Genomic DNA, 18,754 nt, shown 5'->3' on the forward strand with positions numbered 1-18,754 from the left:
GGTCTTTTGCTTCCCCTTTGTGGTCGAAAGGTGCAAGTGCAGAGCCGTCAAATTGGGGAGAAGGCATGCATGATGACGAAATGTTAGGCTGCAGACATGCTATTTTAAAGCACATTGGAAGCACCATCATTCCCTCGAAGAATTCTGGGCAAGGGAAGTTTACCCTTTCACCAAGTTACAACTCCCAGGAACCCTTACCAAATGGCCCAGAGCTGGTCCACCTCCTTCACCATGGCGTTGCCTTTGTGGAAATCATTGGGGAAGAGGATGGGGTCAAAACTAGAATTAGTTGCCTCTGCCTGTCATCGGCCTCCTCCCTTTCCATCTGCCCTACCTGCCCCGTAGTGGTGGCTGCTCTGTTTGTGTAAATGGGGCTCTACCCCACTAACCTCAGTTGGCCTTCTGCCAGCACCCACCTGCCTGACTTCCTACTTACCTCCAGTCCACAGGGGTGGGGTGGGGCTGGTTGCAATCTTCCTCCTCCTAAGTCTCAGCATTGCCCCTTGTGGACTTCAGCAGGGAGAAAGGGGACAGAGACAAAACTAGAATGAACTAGCTCTGCCCGCTATTGGCTGGGGCTCCACCTGCCATTAGCTCTGGCGCCCCCTACAGTTGGGCTCCCTGTCTTCTGCCCTATCAGTGTCAATGGGCACCAGCCACTGTTGATGTTTCTCCCACCTGCCATTTTCTCTCTTATCCCCCACTCTCTTCTTCCCCCTCCCCCTATAATTTCCTTTTTATTCAACATAGCAGGAGAGAATGGCAGCTTCTGTGATGTCATGCTTACAGCCAGGATTTCATGATATTAGAATGCTGAGGTCACAATGCAAGAGGGAGGAATGGTTTCGTAGGTGGTGGACTTGACGCTGCAGGCACAATGGTTGAACGTCGTAAGAGCTCTCTGGTGAGATCCTGGGGGTTGATTTCTCGCAACTTCAGCAAGCCGACAGGGTTTGCCCTCCTTCTCTTTGTGGAGCAGCAGAAACCTTTCTGCCCGCTGACCTTTCTTCTCCCCAGAGAAGCAGTGGCAAATTTTGACTTGCAGGACCTCATCTCGAAAGCTTCTATGGCTGCAAGGATTGCATGTTCCCTTAGGTTCAAAGCTAGACTAAAGTTGAAATTAAAGTTGCAGTTTTCCTCATGCTTGTGGCATGACTGCAATCCTACGTTTAGTTACCAGGGAGAAAACAGGCCAAGCTTTCTGTTAGAAATGTTAAATGTTAAAAAACCCTCAAAACCCTGTTGCAAGGAGGTGTCCACTTACACTGCTTACACCACTTACACCACTTACACTGCTAGCATGAAGCAGGAACCCCATCAAATAAAAGGAAAGCAGTATCCGGCTTCTACTGGATTGCTTGCTTATTCTGTGACTTTGAGTACTTTCAGACTGCAGTAAATTTGCAGGTGGGATTCAATGGCATGCCAGCACATTCGGGTTCCACAGTTAAGGTGAATTTGCAGGTCTTGTGCAACCAATTCACTTCCCTAAAAATAAAATAAAACCCAGATCTTTTTGCAATAAGGAAAGTGGCAGGGAAATGCAATGGGAAAATGCTCAATAAAGAGGTGATCTTCAAGTGACCTTTCCCTGTGCTAATCTGTCACAAGCCATAGCAAAACTTGAAGGCCTCATTAGCACCTTATTCATTTGCTAGATAAAGGAGGGCCTGGCAGTTGGCCTGGAGATCCTGTGGATGATGCCTTCACTCTTGCTCTGAAAACAAGTTCTGGATCTGCAGTTCCAACACATTTTCCCTCCATTACACCAGTTCTCGGCTCCCATCCCAGCACAATACACATTTGATATAGCTGAATTCCTTGTATCTCACTCACCTTCCAGTCCTTCCATCTTTCTGATGCTCCCCATGAGGCCAAATGATTTTTGTGGGGCTGGAGCAATTTGGAGAGAGGGATATTCAAGCATATCCTCCAATGGATGGAAATAGGGGCGCATCCTTGTAACATTCCAGTTCTCATTTTACCAAGGATCGTTTCCTCAACCCCCAGCATATTACACATCACAAAAAACCAGGTCCTGTCTGTTGTATGCTGCATATATTGACCCTTCACTTGCCTGTTCTCCACTCACATAAAAAACCAACAACTTCTGTGCTTTGCATTAGAGATAGGTCAGAAAAACAAAGTCTTAGTAGATTGATTAGAAGGTTGCCGTTCTCCTAGGAGGGATGGGGACCCCCAGGCCCAGAATGTGGCCCTCAACACCTCTCTGTCTGGCCCTTGGGACTCTTCTCTCCCTCCCTGCCACACTCCCCCCACTGGTCCTGCTTTGCAGCCTCCTTGAGTGTTTTCGCCTGGATGGATTGCAACCTTGAACTCTGGCAGTGCCCCTTGCTTGCCAGGATGGAGGGTAGAGGTGTGTGGGTATGGGTGTGTGTAAAACTCACATTCCTTCCCCTGCCCACTTTTGCTCCAGGCCCCACCCACCCCTAGCATGTGGCCCCTGGAAGGTCACCCAGAATGCAATGCAGCCCTCAGGTGCAAAGAAGTGTTTTCTTCCCCTGCCCCTACTGCAACCTGTCAATATAGTTTAGCAGATGCAGCATGTAAAACAGCAGACTGTAACATCACAATGTTGTGTTTGTGCATTTGTATGGCTATGTGCTCCGCCCTTTCCTGGGTAGCGAGAAGTACCAGAGGCTGAGCTACTCAGGTCTGCCTTCCTGTTGGAGGACAGATCACTGGGGACTTGTGGCAGCTTTGCCATTTCCAAAATATGCAAGTACAGGGGTACCTCTGGTTACGTACTTAATTCGTTCTGGAGGTCCGTTCTTAACCTGAAACTGTTCTTAACCTGAAGCACCACTTTAGCTAATCGGGCCTGCCGCGCCGCTGCCGCGGTATTTCTGTTCTCATCCTGAAGCAAAGTTCTTAACCCGAGGTACTATTTCTGGGTTAGTGGAGTCTGTAACCTGAAGCGTATGTAACCTGAGGTACCACTGTAGAGCATTGGGGCGGCAGGCAGCACAGCAGCGCTCCTAGTGGCCAGAGTAGATAAAGCACCCTCCGATGATATGCAAAGGGTGGGGAAATGCAGCTTTCCAGACCTCTCTGTCTGGCTGTGGGGACTGTCCCCAGCCTCCTCAGCCACACCTCTTCTCCCCAGGCCATGGCCCTCACGGACCCTACTGGAACGTTTTTGCCCAGCTGCTGTGCCACTCCCATGCCTGGAAGGAGGACATGTGTCAGTGTGTGTAAAACTAGGCCACTGTTCAAAGGTAGAAATGGCATTTATGGCTCCCCCACACTTTTGCCTCTGGCCCTGCCCTCTACTGGCATTCACCCCCCATCAGGAATATGACTCTCAATATGAAAAAAGGTTCTCCCCTTATGATACGCACGTTCAATATGTTTAGCCTGCTCCCACAAGAGTCTTTTTGTGTTTTCTTGTCTCCCAGGTGGTTGACCTAGGCGGTCAGGGACTTATTACTGAAGCAGAAGTCCCCGAGATCAACTGCAGATATGTCACTCGTAGTCAGGTATTCTCCCCCCCCTCCCCTGCCTCTCCTCTCCAAGGCTCAATCTCTTTGCTTGTTGTTTGACTTTATTCCAGAGCTCCCTGAACTTTCTTTTTTCCCCAGGTTTTGTTTTTTTAAGTTTTTATTGTTAAAATAATTCAGCATTAATACACACATATTGCGAATATACTGTTGATTTTGCAGTAGCCCGTGCATAGCGGAATGATGAGGAGTACGTGCCACATACTCTATATTACTTTATTTACACTTCAAAGCTGGTAGATTACAGAGAAACATCTTGCCTCTGCCGGAGCAGAGAAAGCATCCTCTCTCCTCTGAAGCACGGAGAGAAACACTGTGAGAACAGTGAAAAACAGGAAACCAGTGTACGTCACATCCAGTCTCCTTTCCCGTGAGAAACTCCAACAGCAACTCTGAGTGTGGAATGTAAACATTGTCTTGTGACAAGCATTTCGCTGCACAGTGAAGAGAGCAGAAACCAACATCCTCCCCCTTTCTGTGAACATCACTGGGCATCGTGTTCGTACAATATCAGTACAAACCCAACTTCTGCACATAGGTACAGTGTTGATCCCTTGATACAATCTTGGACAATACATCAGCAGGAATTTCACTACCTGGCATATAGGACACCGTTACGAGTCCCTTCTGAATACGTTCCCTAGCATGTTGCACCTTCAATTGCAAGTGCTTCGTGCTTTGCTTACAACCTTCAGAATTCAGCAAAGCCAAACATGCTTTGTTGTCCTGGTAAACCTGGATTGGACATTTGACAGGAATTTTCACATCTTTGCACAATTGTAACAACCATTCACAATCCTTAAGTGAATAAGACAGTGCATTCAGTTCAGCTTCACAAGTACTTAAGCTAACTGTTGTTTGCTTCTTGCATGACCAATCAAATAGACCCTGATTGTACATGTAGCAAACTCCAGACGTACTTTTCCTGTCTGTAGTGTCACTTCCAAAACTTGCATCTGCAAATATCTCAAGACCACCAGACTTCTGATTGTTAAATCTCAGTCTGTAATGCATAGTGCCTTTCAAATAGCGCGCTATGCGTTTCAGAGCTTTCCAATCCTTAACAGTAGGATTGTTGACTTGTCTGCTTAGCAAATTACAGCTAACAGCAATGTCAGGTCTTGAACATCTGGCAATGAAGTTTAGCTTGCCTAGCACACTTCTGTACAGTGTAGTGTCAGAAAATGCTTCTTCAGTGTCATCTATCTGATAACCTGCTGTCATCGGTGTGTCTACGGGGTTAGCATCCATCAGGTTTAGTTTGCTTAACACATCAGCAATTTTCCGTGACTGGTGTACTAGAATGTTACCATCTTGATCTCTCTCGATTTCCAGAGATAGGTAGTTGTTTACCTCACCAAGATCTTTCATGTCAAAGTGCTTTTTCAGTTGAGCTAGGGCGTTATTGTACATTGTGACATCCTTCCAAAAGAATAAAAGATCATCAACATAAAACAAACAATACAGTTTCTTTTGCCCCTCCTCTTGGACAAATACACATGGATCAGCCTTCCCTTGCTTAAAACCTAGAGAAAACAATACTTCAGTGAGTTTTGTGTGCCAACACCGTGCACTTTGTTTGAGACCATAAAGGGACTTCTTCAGAGCACAAACAAATCCCTGTTTTACCTGTACGCCATCAGGTGGAAGCATATAAAGAGATTCACCTAGAGATCCGTACAGAAAAGCTGTATTCACATCATGGTGACTAATGTGTAGATTCTCCTCTGCAGCTAGCTTGAGCATAAGCCTAATGCTCTCATACCTCACTGTGGGTGAGTAGGTCTCATGATAGTCTTCACCTGGTACTTGTGCAAAACCTCTGGCTACCAATCTGGCTTTGTGTCTGACTATCTTGCCATTTTGATCAGTCTTCGCTTTGAAGACCCATTTGCTTCCAAGCAGTTTCATTCCTGAAACTACTGGAACAAGCTCCCATGTTTTGTTCCTTTCTAAGGAATCAAGCTCAGCCTTCATGGCATTTAACCATGGCATTAAATCCTGGATTTCTTGGAAACTTGAAGGTTCAAATACCTTCTTGGAGCTTTTAACAGCTGTTACTGCTATCTTGGCAAACTCATCAGCAAATCTCTTTGGAGGTCTGCCTTTTGTGGCTCTCTGTGACCTACGAATTAGCCTTAAGTCTTCAACACTTTCCTCTTCCTTCTTAGGAGAAAAGTGGCCTATTGTGGACAATGGTTCCTCCAATTCTTGATCAGAGCTTTCAGAGGGTCGCATAGAGGCTTTCGCAGAAACCAACATATACAAGCATACATTTCATACAGTCCTTAAAAATGTTCAAACATACCTACACTCAATCCCACAGATAATTCCTTTTCCCATCACCATCCACCACCCTTCACCCCACCTTTGTCTTAGACTTCCAATCTACTCAATTGCAATTTCTTTCCACTTCTATTGCTTTCTTTCACACACCTGTAACCTAATTTCATGCTTCTTTTTCTATTACACATTGTTATCCATCTTATTTAGTATTTCAGTATTTAAAACGGAACTTGTTTATTCTAATAGGAGTTCTGATTTTGCAAGTATCCTTTAAACACCTTCCAGTCCCTGTCTATCTTCTCTTTTGAGATCCTTCCAATTTCTCCCATTGTTTTGGATATATTGTAGTACTCCAGTAATTTGGCAAGCCACTCTATTTTTTTCGGTATAATATCACTTTTCCAATTTTTCACAATCAATAGCCTTGTTGCTACTGTTGCGTATAAATATAATGTCTTGTCTTCTTCCTTTAGACTTCCTGGTACTATTCCCAATAGAAAACCTTCTGGTGTTTTCCTAAATGAATATCTGAACATTTTTTTCATTTTGTTATATATCGTTTCCCAAAATTATTTGATGTTTAAACAATTCCACCATATATGTATCATAGTACCTTTTCCAGTGTTGCATCCCTGAATTTTCGTAAGAGCCCTGCTCCATCTGGTCCAGAACCCTGTTTTCCACAATGGCCAAGCTGTTGGCTATTTTTTTCTGAGTCATGCAGAGTGATTCAGCAGTTTTACCCTCGAAGCCCTAGGAATGAAGTAGACGCCACACACAAGACTTTGAAGACGACTCTTTACTTGCAGGATGACATCTATTTACAAGCAGTGTCATACATATATACTAAATCCGATGCAATGCCTTTTGCTCTCTTGAGCCCAAGAGAGTGTCTTCTTGCTACTTACTGTAAACTCCTGTGAAGCAGTCCAAGCTATAAATTATAGCTCTTCTGTCCTCACCAACTCCTCCAGACACAACGACTTCACACTCAGCAAAACATTGGCGAAACGGGGAAACAACCAGCCTTCCTCCAATTCCCACGCCTACCTAAGACACACACATGCTCACTTTTAAAGGGAGTTAACAAACTGTCAAGGCAATGATTCAGTGTTTCTGTGACCTTAGTTGGAGTCACAAGATGTTGCATTGCATTGCATTGCATTGGTTTTCTTTCCCCTGGCACAATTTATTCTTTGTAAAATACATTTTCTAATGAATACAGTACAAATACTTACAGTGACCAAGCCAGAGTCGGCTCCAGATGTTTTGCTGCTTGAGGTGAAATAAAAGGTGGTTCCCTTCCCCAAGGCACAGACAGAAGCCAACTGGGTTGGTAAAAGGTAAAGGGACCCCTGACAATTAAGTCCAGTCACAAACGACTCTGGGGTTGTGGCGCTCATCTCGCTTTACAGGCCGAGGGAGCTGGCGTTTGTCCACTTCTGCAGACAGTTTTTCCGGGTCATGTGGCCAGCATGACTAAGTCACTTCTGGCGAAACCAGACCAGCGCACAGAAACGCTGTTTACCTTCCCACCAGAGTGGTACCTATTTATCTACTTGCACTGTGTGCTTTCAAACTGCTAGGTTGGCAGGAGCTGGGACCGAACAACAGGAGCTCACCCCGTCACGGGGATTTGAACTGCCAACCTTTCGATCGGCAAGCCCAAGAGGCTCAGTGGTTTAACCCACAGCGCCACCCACATCCCTCAACTGGCTTGGTAGCTGACTATTACTCCAATAGTGGGGAAGAGCAGTGCCTTCTACTGCAGTTGAGGGCAGAAGTCTAGCCTAGGGGGTACATAGCACTACAGCTCTGGACACTGCACAGACATCAGAATCTGCCACCTGAGGCTGCTCTGCTGCCTCACTCTGCCTCATTGCAGGGCTGGCCATGGGCCAAGCAGATGTCCATGGGAAGCTTACAAGCAGGACATGAGCTGGTGTTCCCCAGCATTCATAGACATGCTGACTCAGATACTGGAGGTATTGCACAGCCATTGTGGGATTTTAATAGGCTTCGTAAAACCAGAAACTCAGTGCAGGAACCCCCCGATCATCTTCAAATGCAATGTCGGTTGAGTCATGCATGTTTCCTCCAGTGTAAAAAAAAGAAAATAAAGGATATAAACAAACCTTTTCAAGGACCACTTGGTTTGATCTCTGGCTTTGCTTTACAGTAAAATCTCCTTTTTTACTAGACCAGCTGGAATCATTTAACTCTTTTGCTAATACCAAGGTGGTTCTGTTGCCTTCCCTTGCCGTGTTAAGAGCTAAACTCTTGTCAACATGCCTATTATTCTGGGAGACATATTGTGCAGCAGATTACATTGATGATAGGAGCAAATATTAGACTTTTCCCAATGTTGATAATATTTAATTGGATTGAGGACAATGTGTCTGCAGAACAGATACCTTTAAAAAAAAAAAAAGTCTTATTGAAACCAGAGTAGTATGGGTGAGAAAATGGAAATGCCCTCATGTCGCATCTATATGGGATGGCTACTGAATAACCTTGAATCAACGGAAATGGAGAGGCTGAGTCAGTCCATCAGAGTAATGACATGGTCTATACAGTAGTACCTTGGTTCTTGAACTCCCGAAACCATTCAAAAACCAAGGCGCAGCTTTCTGTTGGCTGCAGGAGCTTCCTGCACTCAAACAGAAGCCATGTCGGACATTCGGCTTCCGAAAAACGTTCACAAACCAGAACACTTACTTCCGGGTTTGCAGCGTTCAGGAGCCAATTTGTTCAACAACTAAACCATTCAAGAACCAAGGTACCACTGTAATGAGAACTTGGTTGATTGGGTGGTCATACTTTGTAAATTATTGTAACACAAATCTGAGAAATATTAGGCTTGAAATATGTTCATTTATGTACATAAGATTTGTGGAACTCTCTAAATAAATAAATACAATAAAGAAGAGATCTTCTTTATGCAGCTCTTAAGTGCATTGCACTATTTTGTTTTAATTTTTTTTTTTTTAAAAAAAAGGTTTGCTCAGCTTCTAGCTGTTGTTGGGCCCAATACGTCAAGTTAAAAACAAAACAAGTTAAAAACAAACAAACCTTGGACTGAAAGGGTGAGGCAAATAAAACTTTTCAAAAATGCTTTAAAACCACTCTTGAACAAAGCAACTTTTGAGCAAAATCTAAGCAGACCACCTTTCTCGTTTGTTTATTTATTTATTACACTTATAAACCTCCTTTTCCTCCAAGGAGCTCAAAGTGGCAGGCCATGGTTTTCCTTTCCCATTTTATCCTCACAGAAACCCTGTGAAGTAAGTTAGGCTGCGAGGCAGTGGTTGGCCCAAGGTCAACCCAGTGAGCGTCGTGGCAGAGTATGGATTTGAACCCTGGGCTTCCAGGTCAGAGCCCAGCACTCTAACCTTTACACCACACTGGCTCTGCAGAGGAAGCTTTCAGGCTACAAGCGACAAAGGCTACATAGGCGAAGAAGATCCATGTAGGTAACTAAACAAGATTCACTGACGCTCCAGGGTTTCTGTTTTGTTTGTAAATGTAGCCATTAGGACAAATCTTGATTCAGGGCGAAGTTCTACTTGGTGCGAGCTCAGTTGTCATAATCGGCTCTTGAAGAGTCTCCTAAGGTCTTGCCTTCCCAGGAACTGCTGTAGCCTCCACCTGTGCTGTAGTATCGCCGACCTTCTGTCTCCACCATCTCAGGAATAGCCACAGCTCCACCCGCTGTCTCCAAAATGGCCACCTTTGTATCTCCCTGCATGATCACCTCTGATCTGAGGCCCATCACCAGACTCTCCATCAGTAGTGTAGTGATAAATTCAGAAGGGACCATGCTACAGAGAAAGACAGAATCAGGCAGAGAGAGACGGGAAGGTGCCGTTCCTATGTTCTGAGTTCCTCTGCCCAGCCTGACTGACACCCCCACAATTCTGCTCTTTCCGCCAACAGGATGACTGGGACGTGGAAGAGTTTATCTCAAAAACATGCATGGGGACATTCCTCCATCATCCAGCCTTCAGGCTGCTACTGGCCAGCTTCATCATCCTCAATGCCATCACTATTGCTGTGCGAACAGAGCCAACGTTAGAAGAGGTGAGCTTTGACACACCAATCCAGGGCAGGGCCAAAGGACCACCGAGTGTTAAATGGGCACAGCACACCATTGACTCAGCCTTATTCCCTCTTTGTTATCCCTTTGACTCTCTAGTTCATTGGTAGGGAACCTGTTGCCCTCCAGATATTGCTGGACTACAACTCCCATCATCCCTCACCATGGGCTAAGCTGGTTGCGACTGATGGGAGCGGGAATCAAATAATGTCTGCAAGGTCACAGGTTCCTGAACCCTCCTCTGTTGACCGGGTACCAGTGGACTGTATGAGTTGCATCCAACTATGGCTTCCTCAGAGTAGACCCATTGCAATTAACAGAGCCCCCTATTAGCACTCTACGTTTAAAGCAGTCTCATGCCACTTTAAACATGTATAAAGGTAAAGGTAAAGACTGGATCCTTAGGTCCAGTCGTGGCCGACTCTGGGGTTGCGGCGCTCATCTCGCTTTATTGGCCAAGGGAGCCGGTGTACAGCTTCCGGGTCATGTGGCCAGCATGACTAAGCCGCTTCTGGCAAACCAGAGCAGCGCATGGAAATGCCGTTTACCTTCCCGCCAGAGTGGTACCTATTTATCTACTTGCACTTTGATGTGCTTTTGAACTGCTAGGTTGGCAGGAGCAGGGACTGAGCAACAGGAGCTCACCACGTCGCAGGGATTCGAACCGCCAACCTTCTGATCGGCAAGTCCTAGGCTCTGTGGTTTAACCCACAGTGCCACCCGCATCCCTTTAAACATGTATGGCTTCCCCCGTATGGCTTCCCCCAAAGCATCCTGGGAAACGTAGATTGTCATGGGGGCTTCTGAGAATTGTCAGGAGATGCCTATTCACCTCCCAGAGCTACAATTCCCAGAGTTCTTTAACAGCATACAGTACAGGGTCCTGCACCATACACTTCACAGTGAGAATGAGAAACATGAAAAGGAAAATGCATATCTGCTGCTGCTACCTGCTTCAAGGCCCATTTTCACCTGGCCTAGGGGCCCAGACTCACTCTGAATAGCTAAAAGAGGCTCATGGGTTGGGGTAAGTGGCTAAAAATGTTTTCAAATGTTTTAAACGGTTATAATTTTGGTTCCTCTGTTCCATTTTTGTCAGATTGGTGTTGGTTAAATGCTTAGTTGGGATTGGCAGTTACTTTATTTTGAATATACAGTGGAACTTCAGAAGCCTTTGAACTTGAATGTTTCAGCTCCCAAATGATCAAAACCCAGAAGTGATTGTTCCGGTTTTCGAACAATTTTTGGAAGCCGAACATCCAGTGCAGCTTCTGATTGGCTGCAGGATGCTCCTGCAGCCAATCAGAAGCCACGTCTTGGTTTTCGAACTGTTCTGGAAGTCGAACGGACTCCTGGAAAGGATTAAATTCAAAAACCAAGGTACAACTGTAACTGTAAACTGGTCGTTGTTGTTGTTGGTGGTGGTTTTTATTGATTGGTTTGTTGCTTGTATAGGATATCTTGTTTTTTAATGCTTGATGTTTTGTTGTGTTTTATATGTTGCAAGCCACCCACAGCCAGATGGGCACAATATAAATTATTTATTAATATTAATCTAGGGAGACTGCCAACTTTGTTCTTTCCTTCCTCTACTGTAGAAATACTTTGGGTTCTTCTCAGCCATAGATATGATTGTCATGTCTCTCCTTTTCTGCGAAGTAATCCTCAACTGGTACTATGGCTTCTCCTTATACTGGAAGGTGAGAACAGGGCACCTGCCTCAGTGCATAGATCAGCTTTGTCTGCGGGCGCTTAGTTACTCTCAAGAGAAAATAGGGTGTGGTAGCTGCGGGAAAAGGCAAATTCCATGCTAGGGATCCTTAGGAAAGGAAAACAAAATGGCTGACACCATAATGCCATTGTGCAGATCTATGATGCAACCATGTTTGGGGTACTGTTCTGGTCGCCTCACCTGAAAAAGGATATTGTGAGTTTGGGAAAAAGTTTCAGGAAAGGGCAACCAAAATGATCAAGGGGACTCCCCTACAAAGAATGGTCTCAATGTTTAGAACTTTTTAGTTTAGAAAAAGGGCACATAAGAGGTGATATGAACCCTGGTCTCCCAGGTCCTAGTCCAGCACTCTAACCACTACACCACACTATGGCTGTATACACTATGCTAAGGCGTGCAGAAAAATGCATACTGTATATTAGATGCATTTAAAATGCATTTAAATGCATTTAAAATAATAGGGGAAATTGCAAAACTACATATAAGATGTGTGTATTAAGAGAAATTTGTACTAAAATGCTGGCGAATTTCACACTGACTTAAAAAATAATAATCACAAACTGATGCAGAAATGTGGAGAGCTGAACTTAAGATGGGGGAAATGACAATTTGAGATAAATCGACATATTATCCCACCCCTATGCCCAACATCATCCTGAGGTTCTTCAAGGAAGACTGGTATCACAGGAGTGTGCTGGCCAGTAATAACACAGTTCAAAGATAGAGTAAATTCTTTATTAACAGATTTGATTGAGTGTTGGGCCTAATGAGCAGAGCAGCTCATTCCCGATGGTCTTCCTCCACGAAAATCAGTTGCCAAGACTTTTTCCAAGCAATCAGAAACAGCAGCTACATGCAGCCAATCTCTCCTCCACCCTTTCCATGCCCCTTCCGGTTCTGGGAGAAATGGGGGGGGAGGGGTTTTCGCCTTAGTAGGCGAGGGAGACACCCCTGACTCTTTGCCAGCCTGACTCATCTCTGCCTATTGGCCTCCCACATCCTACTCTCCTGCTTCAGCTTCTGCCTGTTTCTTGACTGCTCTCTGCCACAGACTCTCCCAGCTCACTAAGCCCTGTCACCTCTCCAGCTTCCAACACCTCTTCTTCTCAATCTTCTCCCTCTTCTCCTTCTGAGCACTCATTGTTGTCCCGCCGCCACTCGCCGGGCTCTGAACCTTCTTCCCTAAGGGGTTCCCCAGCTGGTTCCCTCCACCATTCCTCTGCATCCAACCAGTCCATAACAGATAGGATATAAATGTGGGAATTAAAATAAATACATTCCTTTGAGATCTTCCATATGACAATTCATTGTTCCCTGTTTCTTAACTCAGGATGGCTGGAACATAATAAATTTTTTCATTATGCTGCTTCTGTTCCTTGGCCTGATCTTTACCGCACTGAATGACAGAACAATTGTCCACATGCTCAGGTAGGAATGGAGGGCTGTCTTTGTTCCCAAAATTCGTGGGAGGTGTTGTTGCTGCTGCTGCTGTTGCTGTTGTTGTTGTTATACTCCTAAAGGAGCCCAGAGCAACAAAAAAAGGGGGGGAGCAGCAGAACAATATTTTTAGAAATAAAAATAAACATCTAAACATGTTTAAAATCAATCATACATCCTTGTAGCTTGAGATGTAAGAAGGAACCTTCGTTTTCTGTTCTGCCCTGTTGTCATTGCAAACAGCTCCGTTTCTTTTCTGCTGCAGTTCATATTGTGCTAAAAACAACGTTATGCATCTTGCTCCTCACTGTCCTGAGCTTCTGTAACTTGCATTGTCATTATATTATTCTGCCTCAGACATTTTCAGTGCCAGATAAATGCAGCAGAAATGGCAGGGAGGGTAACGGATTGGAAGCCACAGCAGCAAATGCCAAAATTTGGTGAAATGCATTCACCAAATTGAGTTCTGTTTTGGACAATGGGATGAATAATCGAACACCAGCAGTTCCTGCTCCTGTTTCCATTTTGGGCAGAGTTCTTCCACATGCCTACTCATGTCCCATGATTTCAAGGTTACAGGGAATAGTTTTTTGCTCAGCCTTCAAGCACCTGGGTGAACAGGGGAGCTTTTCAATTTCTACTGAATGTTAATCATGAGGGAGACAGATGCGCCTTACCAGGCAGGGCACAAATGGGAAACTGCCACTGAGAAAATGTGGGCTGCATGCTCCATTCATCCTCTCTCATGAGGTCTCTGCACATGGTAGAGAGAGGATCCAGGTTTGTCAGATGATTTGGCCTAACACTTAATTTAGCTCTTCATCTAGGGATTTCCCATAGTGAGAAGGGGCTGTTGGACTCAATGGGTCATTGGCCTGATCCAGCAGGCTCTGCTTCTGTTCTTACATCACTTCTGAGCAAGTGAATAGTGAGATGTACGTTTCCGAGCAATTCAAAGTGTTGGGGCTGACATTTAAAGCCCTGGACGGTCTCGGCTCAGTATACCTGAAGGAGCATCTCCACCCCTATCATTCAGCCCGGACACTGAGGTCCAGCTCCAAGGGCCTTCTGGTGGTTCTCTCACTGCAAGAAGTGAGGTTACAGGGAACTAGGCAGAGGGCCTTGGTTGTGACGCTCACCCTGTGGAACGCCCTCCCATCAGATGTCACAGAAATAAACAACTATCTGACTTTTAGAAGACACCTGAAGGCAGCCCTGTTTAGGGAAGTTTTTAATATTTGATGTTTTATTGTATTTTTTCTATTCTGTTGGGAGCCGCCCAGAGTGGCTGAGGAAACCCAGCTGGATGGTGGGGTATAAATAATAAATTCTTCTTCTTCTTCTTCTTCTTCTTCTTCTTCTTCTTCTTCTTCTTCTTCTTCTTCTTCTTCTTCTTCTTCTTCTTCTGTCCTGCATGCAATCTGTGTGCTCTGCCCCTGAGCTTTAAATGCAAGCACATTATTATTATTCCTCTGCTTTCCAGAGTCATGAGACTGATGCATGTTTGCACCATGGTGACTGGTCTGGCACGGATGATCCAGGTGATCCTGCAGTCCATTCCTGACATGGCTAACATCATGATCCTGCTTTTTGCCATCATGCTGGTGAGATGCTGTCAAATTCCTCTTAAGTCAGGTTGCGGTGCACGGGAATGAACTGAGATCCCTTCTGTCTCCTACATCTTCCTGCACCCACTCAGTGCTCCTTCATTTTGTTCTTTCACCGCTGTCTTTTCTTTTTCATTTTGGCAATCCAGGCATATGTATGATGTAGGAATGAAGGATAAAACCAGTTCTGTTTGCTTTGAAGTTGACCCGAACCAATTTACACTTTGCAAAACAATATGCAAACTGAAACAAAGGCAACTTCGAAAGTTGCATTTTTCTGAGTTTTTCAGTGCGGCTCACCAGCAGAGGAATGTGTACAAAAATGCCAGTGCTAGGGTAAAGTGTGCCTAAAAATGCATATGTTAGTGCAAATAAAACCCGGAAACCTTCCTTATTTTTGCATCACCGTTGCTTTGTCCTTTTGCAGGTCTTCTCTGTGTTTGGTGTTACCCTCTTTGGAAGCACGGTCCCAACGCATTTTGGGAATATGGGGACTGCTTTGTACTCCCTGTTCATCTGCATAACGCAGGATGGGTGGATTAACATATATGACGACTTTGAGTGAGTAGCTTGCAAACCATGCTCAGCCACAATGAACAAGGGTCACTGGTCTTCTCGGTAGTGGCACCCGCCCTGTGGAACGCCCTCTCATCAGATGTCAAGGAAATAAGCAGCTATCTTATTTTTAGAAGGCATCTGAAGGCAGCCCTGTTTAGGGAAATTTTTAATATTTAGTGCTGTATTGTTTTTAACACTCGATTGGGAGCCGCCCAGAGTGGCTGGGGAAATTCAGCCAGAAGGGCGGGGTATTATTATTATTATTATTATTATTATTATTATTATTATTCCAAACAAGAGGAAGTAGTGAAACCAGATGCCTGCAACTTCCCCAGCTGCAGTGAAACATGCATCTCCCATTTTGGTCTCTACAGCCACAGCAGGTGCTGTGAATCTCCAACAGTTTAACTCTACTTCTGATGGTGCACACTCCTGCTGTCTCTCGAGACAGGCAGATGCCAACAACTGGTTCTTCATTCCAAATGAGAGGAGGGGCATCATGCCAATAAATGATGTTCTGAGTTGCTGCCATGTTAGGCTCAGCATAGTCTATGCTGAAGCAGTTCTTCAGGGATTCAGGCAGGGAGGATTTGCAGCTTTACCTGGTAATGTCAGAAATTGAACCCAAGACCTTCTGTGTACAGAGCAGGTGCCATTCTACCAAGCCCTTCCTCAAGCTTACTGTCCCCTACGATCCAGTAAAATCAGAAGAAATCCTAGAAGAAGCCAGCAGGTGGGACCCAGACTAGGTTAGTCCAACCAGGACTGGCCCTATCGTTAGATAAAGTGGGGCAGTGGCCTCACATGGCAAATAATGGTGATCATGGATTGTATAAGCCAGGTTTTTGCCCTCATCATAGGAGTCAATTCCTATGATAAAATATTATAATACTTTATATTATAATATTATATATTGTATACTATATAAATATATAAATACAGTTGTACCTTGGTTCTTGATCGGAATCAATTCCAGAAGTTTGTTCGACTTCCAAAAACATTCGACAACCAAGGCGCAGCTTCCAATTGTCTGCAGGAGCTTCCTGCAGCCAATCGGAAGCCATGGAAGCCCTGTTGGACGTTCGGGTTCCAAAGAAGGTTTGCAAACCGGAACACTCACTTCTGGGTTTGTGGCGTTCAGGAGCCAAAACATTTGAGTTGCAAGGCGTTCAGGATCCAAGGTATGACTGTATATTATATTTGAGGTGGTCCCCTCATGTATTTTATTGTATTCTAATATTGTATTCTAATATAATATAATATATTAGAATAATATATTAGAATACAATGAAATATATGAGGGGGCCACCTTCCCCCAAGTTGATGAGCATTGCTGTTCCAATGGTGTGTGTGCACTGTGTCATGTGATCAGTTATGTGGGGTGGGGCTTACCTGCCTCCCCCCATATTTTATTCAAGTTGGTACCCCTAACCCTCATTGACGGTGGTTAGTTGCAAAAGAGGGACAGGGCTTTTGCACATTTAATAACAAGCTATATATGCTGAAATTCACTCTTCTCAGCAACTTAAAGGGGCAGGAGACCTGCCTTCTTTTCTTCACTAGGCCATTCTAAACGCATCCCAGATGACATTTAGGCTGGCAGTGAAAACATTCTCCTCCTGGGTGGCTTTGATGTTCATTAAGAGATGACTGAAGGCCTTAACTCTGCTTCTTTTGATTTTAAAGTTTTTAAAACTTTTAAAGTATTTGCTTTTGTTACTTGACGGCCATTTGACTTGATTTTGTTCTTTTATGTAAATTGCTGCATTTTTTTGGAGGGACTTTCCTTTTTTAGTGTTAGAAAAAGAAGTATAAAATTGATTTGATGAATAGTAGAGGGCTGGTCCCAGGCTCATCCACACTGACCTTTTGCCCCATGCTTTCTAGGCACAAGTCTGTGCTTTCCTGGTCCATGCCGAAGTGCTCTTCTCTCCTTTTGTCCCACTGCTTTCCCCAGGAAAAGCTGCTCTTTAATGCTGAATCAGAACAAACAGCAGTTGGGGTTCCCCATGGATTGCCGAGAATGTTGAAGAGCTGGTCTTCACTGGGAAGTAGGGGAGGTGGGCGAAGCTCTTGGGTGCAGATCGGAAAAGTACAGACCTGCGCCTAGGAATCGCAGAGGAAAATTAGTCTGGATGAGCCTTCAGACTGACATCAGAGCCCTAGATCAGGAATGAGGAGCCTGGTGCCCCCCCCCAGACACTACTGGACTCCAAATCTCCTCAGCCCCAGCCAGCATGGCCAGTAGTCATGGGATGATAGTCTAACAATATCTGGAGGGCCTGCAAGGTCCCCATCCCTGGCCTACAGAGAAAAGGATATGGGAGCCATGGCCCTATCCTCAGAGTAGTGGCAAAGGGTTCCCGCCCACCCGCTTTGGTGATGACTGTTATGTACTGAAGTTCTCACCCTGGGCCAGCACAGGGATACTGTAGATAGTTTTCACTCAGGTCCACATATGCAAATAAGGGATTGAAAGTGACGTTCAGTGATTGGATGGTTACAGAAAATGGTTACTGTTGCGTTCTGGTGGAGCTCTATATAAGCAGGCTGGCTGAACCCTTCAGTTCAGTTCTGTTCTGGCCTGTGAATAAACAAGAGCTGTTTGAAGAATAGCTGTGTCGTATGATATGTTCACCCACAACTGAACAATGGCATTCCTTCTTTCCTTTACAGAAAGGAAGGTCTTGCTTTGGAGATAGGCGGGGCTCTCTATTTTTTCATCTTCATCACATTTGGGGCCTTCATCTTTGCAAATCTGCTTGTGGCTGTGGTGACGACGAACCTAGAACGGTCTGTAAGCGAATACAAAGAGAAGAAGCAGTTGGAAGCTCATATCCTTGTCAGTACGACCGACGCTGTAATGGATGTGAGTATTAATTCAAGGGCTGGAGAGGGAAGCCAGGTGTGAAATTGGCACAGAAAGATGCCATTTAGGAGCCTAAAAAAGTAAAAAGGCCTCATTTACCAGCATTTTACTAATACAGTATACCCATTTTGGCATGGAATTTTGTTTAATATTGATTTTTTTGTATGCTTTTTTTTGCATGTATACACATTTTGCTTTTTTTGCAATATAGAAATTTTGGTATGCAATTTTGTTTAACATAGACTTTTTTGTCTGCCTACTATAGACTTTTTTTGTATGCAATTTTGCCCAACATACACAGTTTTCCCTAGCCACTTCCCCCAATGTAAAACATGTTATTTTCACTAATATATCCATTTGTAGGCCACTTTCCCCACAAAGATGCATTTTTGTACACATTACTCGACCAGAAAAGTACATTGAAAAATTCAGAGAAGTGTGAGTTTTGAAGAGTTGGCTATGTTTTGGCTTGCATATTCTTTTGGAAAGTGAGAACTACTTAGTTTCAACTTTCATGTGAACTGAATTTCAGCCCTATCCCAACTCTCAGCTTTATTCAGTTTGCCCTTCAACATCAATAAAACAGACACAGTTATATTGTCTGAACCATTTAAAAAATATTTGCAATCAGTCCTGTGGAATTCTTTG

The 18,754-nt window shown here is 44.6% G+C and overlaps 1 protein-coding gene and 1 long non-coding RNA gene across 3 annotated transcripts in view; one reads left to right on the plus strand and one right to left on the minus strand.

Annotated features, from left to right (window-relative positions):
- Nucleotides 1-706, minus strand: part of LOC307221792 — a 40,519-nt gene extending 39,813 nt beyond the window's left edge. The window contains exon 1 of the long non-coding RNA XR_013841521.1: nucleotides 437-706. This is a non-coding gene — a long non-coding RNA (uncharacterized lncRNA). The remainder of the gene's footprint in view (nucleotides 1-436) is intronic.
- Nucleotides 707-771: 65 nt separating this feature from the next.
- The window catches only part of CATSPER4 (cation channel sperm associated 4), a 43,537-nt gene continuing 25,554 nt past the window's right edge, over nucleotides 772-18,754 (plus strand). The window contains exons 1-8 of one of the 2 annotated variants that reach the window (XM_079986112.1): nucleotides 772-904; nucleotides 3,420-3,500; nucleotides 9,744-9,887; nucleotides 11,502-11,603; nucleotides 12,966-13,063; nucleotides 14,556-14,676; nucleotides 15,107-15,240; nucleotides 17,914-18,106. In XM_079986112.1, coding sequence (XP_079842238.1) covers nucleotides 878-904; nucleotides 3,420-3,500; nucleotides 9,744-9,887; nucleotides 11,502-11,603; nucleotides 12,966-13,063; nucleotides 14,556-14,676; nucleotides 15,107-15,240; nucleotides 17,914-18,106 — 900 coding nt within the window. In that variant the 5' untranslated portion in view covers nucleotides 772-877. The remainder of the gene's footprint in view (nucleotides 905-3,419; nucleotides 3,501-9,743; nucleotides 9,888-11,501; nucleotides 11,604-12,965; nucleotides 13,064-14,555; nucleotides 14,677-15,106; nucleotides 15,241-17,913; nucleotides 18,107-18,754) is intronic. The other variant, XM_079986113.1, reaches the window with a different exon arrangement.

The sequence above is a fragment of the Podarcis cretensis genome (genome assembly GCF_951804945.1).
Source record: "Podarcis cretensis genome assembly, chromosome: 8".
Classification (NCBI taxonomy): Eukaryota; Metazoa; Chordata; class Lepidosauria; order Squamata; family Lacertidae; genus Podarcis; species Podarcis cretensis.